This window comes from Coregonus clupeaformis, chromosome 23 (assembly GCF_020615455.1).
Source record: "Coregonus clupeaformis isolate EN_2021a chromosome 23, ASM2061545v1, whole genome shotgun sequence".
Taxonomy (NCBI): domain Eukaryota; kingdom Metazoa; phylum Chordata; class Actinopteri; order Salmoniformes; family Salmonidae; genus Coregonus; species Coregonus clupeaformis.
In genome coordinates, this window is record NC_059214.1 from 39760429 (window position 1) to 39767047 (window position 6619).

General features: G+C 41.9%; 1 protein-coding gene across 4 annotated transcripts in view; it reads left to right on the forward strand.

Annotated features, from left to right (window-relative positions):
- Window positions 1–6619, forward strand: part of LOC121536969 (nck-associated protein 1) — a 60645-nt gene that overhangs the window by 23714 nt on the left and 30312 nt on the right. For 3 of the 4 annotated variants that reach the window (XM_041844662.2, XM_041844663.2, XM_041844664.2), the window contains 2 exons: window positions 4656–4737; window positions 5223–5281. In XM_041844662.2, coding sequence (XP_041700596.1) covers window positions 4656–4737; window positions 5223–5281 — 141 coding nt within the window. Of the gene's footprint in view, window positions 1–4655; window positions 4738–5212; window positions 5282–6619 lie in introns of all 4 variants that reach the window. The other variant, XM_041844661.2, reaches the window with a different exon arrangement.

Below are 6619 nucleotides of genomic sequence, written 5' to 3' on the forward strand. Positions count from 1 at the left end.
TTGAGGTGTGAAAACAGTTTTCACGGGCACACATATACAAAATAATGTATGGATTGTAAAATCGAATGCTTCTAACAGAAAGAGTAACTTCAACAAGATGAATCAAATAAAATCGACACTGCCATTAACGGGGTTCTTAAATAATTATGCATAATAGTTGTTTGATGTGTATTTTTAATGTCTAGCTGTTTAGTTACATAGGGAAATTATCACACAACATCAACTGATTCAGGAAAGGTTTTTCTGAATGAAAGTCAAGTGATAAAGATCGGGTGTGATACTGCAGGCGATTGAACAACAGCCAAAGTGCGGGAATTAATGTTGATCTGGAGAATTGACAGAACATTTTGGTGTCTATACTGTTACGGCGGTCAAGATAATTAGCCTATGTCGTGGACAACATTGGCAAGATCAAATCAAATGTTATTGGTCACATACACATATTTAGCAGATGTCATTGCGGGTGAAGCGAAATGTTGCGGTTGTAGTTAAATTCCTGAGGTAAGATTACGGTCTGTGTACGTTTTGATTGTTTGTTTTCCAAGTTAAAATGGAGCAATCTGGAGGGTGAAAATTGCTTATTTATTAGTTTTTTAATAGAAATAGAAAAAAAACGTTTTTCGTTTTTTGCATATAAAACCAAAAAACAACTTGATATTTCGATTTTCACGTGTGGGTGGGGTTAAATGTTGAATGCCTGTCATTGATTAAGTGCAAAGCCAACATTTCCTGTCCTTTCAAAGTAGGAGTTCACCCTTCTAACTCCATTCTATGAATCTATGAATATATTATTAATTAATTAATTGATTAATAGCTGCCTATACCGTGCCAAGATAAAGTAAGATTTCTCAATTTCTGCATAAGATTTAATGTGTATTGACTTATTAATTAACTGCTGTTACTGTAAATGTTTAGCTGACTGATATCCTAGCTACCTAACTATCCATTGGTAATCTTATTAAATGATGCCATACAGCCAAAACAACATTATATATTGCTAGACTAGAGATATTCCCCTAGCTATAGTTAGTCAGTGGTTGCACATCTAACTAGCTGGAATGAAACAAGGATGTGAATAGTAGACATGTAAATATATCCTTTCACTGTTTACAGCAGGTCTTCAGCTACCCAGAGCTGTCTGATCAGCCTGATAGGGTGCCGTGGGTGTGTCCAGCTTACACCTGTGCAAATCCATGTGTGTATAGCAAAGGAAATGAAACATCCAACCAATGCCTCGAGTCGTGCTGTAGGTCCACCACACACCTGGAGGGTTGTGGGGTCCTGTCCAGAAGCAACCCCTTGCCCCTACCCCTAGACACTTGTGGAGATCTGAGAGGATTGGACAGGTGTAAGCAATACTGCCAAAATCCACCAAGCCTTTCAGAGGGTAAGGTGGAGCTCTCACCATGTCACCAACCATCAATCCATTTCAGATCTCCACAAATGTGTAGACTCTGGGCAGTAGGGGCTAGGGGTTGTTTCTGGACAGGTCATGGGTATTTTGGTAGCACAGTCAGTCAGTCTGGCACTGTCTAAAAATGTTAAAGGGGCAGTGCAGTTAAAAACTTGAATTGAGATACTGGTGTAGTCCCGGCCCTACTATGAGGTCGAAATAACACTCTGTAATTGTGAATGTTATGATAATGCCCTTTTTGTGTAAGAGCTGTTTGGAGAAAAAAAAACTGGAATTTCAACCTGTTCAGGTGGGATGGAACCTTTGGCCCACATCATGATGTCACAATTTGATCTGATTATAATAGACCAATGACCGTTCATCTGGGTAAAGGGGTGGGCTCTAGACCATCCTATCAGCAGATCTGAGCTGTGCACGTAAATATCTTCAAATTTGTTTCCTAACGCCCGCACGATCAGACTGAGCATTTCAAGGGCCAAAGGAGGCTCAGCGAAATAAATGCTAAACAATGTGCTTTCGGAAAGTATTCAGACCCCTTGACTTTTTCCACATTTTGTTACGTTACAGCCTTATTCTAAAATTGATTCAATCGTTTTTCCCCCTCATCAATCTACACACAATACCCCATAATGAAAAAGCAAAAACTGGCTTTTAGAAATGTTTGCTAATTTATTAAAAATAAAAAACTGAAATATTACATTTACATAAGTATTCAGACCCTTTACTCAGTACTTTGTTGAAGCACCGTTGGCAGCGATTAAAGCCTAGAGTCTTCTTGGGTAAGACGCTACAAACTTGGCACACCTGTATTTGGGGAGTTTCTACCATTCTTCTCTGCAGATCCTCTCAAGCTCTGTCAGGTTGGATGGGGAGCGTTGCTGCACAGCTATTTTCAGGTCTCCAGAGATGTTCGATCGGGTTCAAGTCCGATCTCTGGCTGGGCCACTCAACGACATTCAGAGACTTGTCCCGAAGCCACTCCTGCGTTGTCTTGGCTGTGTGCTTAGGGTCGTTGTCCTGTTGGAAGGTGAACCTTCGCCCCAGTCTGAGGTCCTGAGCGCTCTGGAGCAGATTTTCATCAAGGATCTCTCTGTACTTTGCTTCGTTCATCTTTGCTTCGATCCTGACTAGTCTCACAGTCCCTGCCACTGAAAAACATCCCCACAACATGATGCTGCCACCACCATGCTTCACCGTAGGGATGGTGCCAGGTTTCCTCCAGACATGACGCTTGACATTCAGGGCAAAGAGTTAAATCTTGGTTTCATCAGACCAAAGAATCTTGTTTCTCATGGTCTGAGAGTCTTTAGGTGCCTTTTGGCAAACTCCAAGCGGGCTGTCATGTGCCTTTTACTGAGGAGTGGCTTCCGTCTGGCCACTCTACCATAAAGGCCTAATTGGTGGAGTGCTGCAGAGATGGTTGTCCTTCTGGAAGGTTCTCCCATCTCCACAGAGGAACTCTAGAGCTCTGTGAGAGTGACCATCGGTCCCTGACCAAGGCCCTTCTCCCTTGATTGCTCAGTTTAAACAGGCGGCCAGCTCTAGGAAGAGTCTTGGTGGTTCCAAACTTCTTCCATTTAAGAATGATGGAGGCCACTGTGTTCTTGGGGACCTTCAATACAGCAGACATTTTTTGGTACCCTTCCCCAGATCTGTCCCTCGACACAATCCTGTCTCTGAGCTCTATTGACAATTCCTTCGACCTCACGGCTTGGATTTTGCTCTGGGATGCACTGTCAACTGTGGGACCTTATATAGACAGGTATGTGCCTTTCCAAATCATGTCCAATCAATTGAATTTACCACAGGTGGACTCCAATCAAGTTGTAGAAACAGCTCAAGGATGATCAATGGAAACAGGATGCACCTGAGCTCAATTTCGAGTCTCATAGCAAAGGGTCTGAATATTTATGTAAATAAGGTATTTCTGTTTTTTATTTTTAATACATTTGCTAACATTTCTAAAAACCTGTTTTCGCTTTGTCATTATGGGGTATCGTGTGTAGATTGCTAAAAAAATATATATACATATTTAATCCATTTTAGAACAAGTCTGTAATGTAACAAAATGTGGAAAAAGTCGAAGGGTCTGAATACTTTCCGAAGGCACTGTATTTCGGAGTTATTTTAATTAAATATACACACACAGTGATTTATTAGATATACAGTGATGATTTAAAAATAAAATTACAAAGACTGCATGTGGGCTTTAATAGCTTTCAAATACTTGATTCCTCTGTCCTTGGGAGAATCTCAATTGCATTTCCTTGATTTGTCGCATCCTCTCCTCGTCTCCTTCTTAAAACCCATTGGATGAGAATGTCAGAGGTCCTTCCCCTGTCACCTTCTTATCCAATGGGTTTTGAGAAGGAGGCGAGGAGACAGGATGTGAGGAATCAAGGAAATGCAATTGAGATTCTCCCGTTGTTTCCCCTATTCCTCACCTCCCTCTTAAAGCACATTGGGGGAGAGGAGTGAAGGTTACTCCCCTCAGGCTACAATGCACTTTCAATGAGAGGCAAGGAGTGGAGGAAACAAGGACAGAGGAAGCAAGAATTTGACTGCTAGTTTTCAGACACAGACTCACACACACACAATGTTTGAAGAGTTTACTGATTATAATGATTTAATTATTGGTTATTATTATTGTCAATGATTTTGTTGACAGAACCCATTGTATTATATTATTGTATTAAATTATTATATCACCTATTAAAACATATAGAAATGCTGTAGGTAATATTTTTCATTCTTCAGGAATGTTTAGCATGGCTAAAATTGACTAAAGCACAAAAAATACCTGGCAACTAGGCATGACAAAGAAACATGCAGTGTCCATGTTTCTTGTGACATTTTGAATGCCATGTAGATGTTTTGTTGTGGCTAGGTAGAGTTATGGTCTCATTGTGCCTACCTAGACTTTTATTCCTCTGACTACACATGTGAAGCTGCCTTGAAAATCATATTGAAATGTATATCAAACCATTTAGAGATTTGGACCCTGATGTCACACATTGGCCCGTTTAATTATAGAAAGACCCATATGCAGGTTTATATTTTGAAGGGAAAAAAGCAGAGCTGACCACTAGATGGAGACCAAGTATTTTGTTGACGTTATTCTTTGCTTGGCCACATCTCACTCTCTGAAATGCAATGTAAAACCCTCTTTTATTTGCTCAGTTGATCCCCTCACAGCAGCCTACTGTAAACAGTGTCTAACTGAGGCACTCATCTCCTCTAGAATCTGTCCGTCTGTCCTGAGGATGAGTCCATCATCATGTCCTCCTTCGTCAACACCATGACGTCCCTCAGCGTCAAACAAGGTATTCAACCTAACCCGGCCTGCCACTCATATTACAGAAATACCATAAAAATTAACCGTTTCTCATTTAGACTCATGTTGTTGATCCAACCTAAAAGAGAGTTCATGTTCCAGTTTAGAAAACCTCTACTTGTATTGAGCAATGCTTACCGTAGTTGTTTTTATGTTGACCCGACCTATAACACAGTTCAATCCATTCTGTTGCGTTACAGTAAATATTCCAGTTTAGGAAATGTCTAATTAATCATGCTTAGTTGTTTTTATCTAGCCATATTAGCCTTAAAGCACTAAAAGCCTTTGTCAGTGTAGACAGGTGTTGTTTTGGTAATGGCTGAGTGATGGACAGATGAAAGGAGGGAGGGCAAATGGTGAGCAGAGTAGGAGCCTGAGCTGCTCTCCACCTCTCCGCCCGCTTCCCTCCCTCATGTGTCCTCCTGTGTCATGGTGATCCCATATCTGAGTGAATTGTCTCTGTCGGTGTTACAGTGGAAGACGGGGACGTATTTGATTTCAGGGGCATGAGGCTGGACTGGTTCAGATTGCAGGTAAGACGCCATCAGCAAAATGAGACGAGCTCTGTGGCGGTGAGGCAGATCTGGGTTCAAATAGTATTCGGAATCCTTTCACAATACTGGGCTGGGTTTGACACTTTTGAGACTATTCTATTGGTTCCATTGCTCAATGGAACCAATAGAATAGTCTCAAAAATGTCAAACCCAGCCCATCTGGCAATCCTGGCAGGCTAGAGCCAAGGCATAAAGTATTTGGAAGGATTTCAAATATTATTTGAACCCATGTCTGGGCTATGAGGCCACTGCTGGGTGTGTGTGTCGTAATTAGCACTGTGTGTGTCATAATCAGCCATAATTAGCACTCTGGGCCAGTAATGATGGGACAGTGTTTAGCATGCTACCCTACTCCTGTCAGCCTGCTCCTGTTTCCTATCTATAGGCCGCTGTGCTGTGCTGTGCTGTGCTGTGTGTGTGTGTGTGTGTGTGTGTGTGTGTGTGTGTGTGTGTGTGTGTGTGTGTGTGTGTGTGTGTGTGTGTGTGTGTGTGTGTGTGTGTGTGTGTGTGTGTGTGTGTGTGTGTGTGTGTGTGTGTGTGTGTGTGTGTGTGTGTGTGTGTGTGTGTGTGTGTGTGTGTGTGTGTGTACTGTAGCCCGTTGTGAGTGTTGGGGAACCGCCGCCTGGAGATGCAGTAGAACAGGTTCCCCTCCGCCTCATCAGCCATAATTAGCACTCTGGGACAGTAATAAGGGAACAGTGTTTAGCATGATACCCTACTCCTGTTAGCCTACTCCTGTCTCAGTGTTGCCTATCTATAGCTCAGAGAGGACCTGAGCCCCTATCCGCATAGCATCTCATAGTAGGAGTGCTGATCTAGGATCTGTTCATATTATCTTATTTATTATGATCTAAAAGGCAAAAATGATCCTAGATCAGCACTCTTACTCTAATGCTTTGTGAAAACAGGCCCTCTGGCTGCTGCTCTACACCCTTCACAAACAGCCTCTCCTACTGTACACCAGGATAGCAAAAACAGAACTGCTCAGATAACAAGAAGCAGGACGTTGGTTTATTCGGTGTTTGCCAGGGACAAAACAAATTCAGGAAGTATTTAAACAGCCTGTACAAGAACAGCTGACAAATGTATGAACAGCTAGCTATATATACAGTATAGGCCTACATATTCAGGTGCTGCTGTCATCCCTAAAAATAGTATGGTTGTATGAATATGTCACCGAATAGTCCTTATTTATCGAGATGGAGTTCTTCATGTGTGGATCAGAACCTAAACCTGTCTGTTCCACAAGAACACTCAGTTCTTAAGGTTCTACCGCATGTGCTCTATTTTCCTCCCAGCTGCATGTCAACCATATAA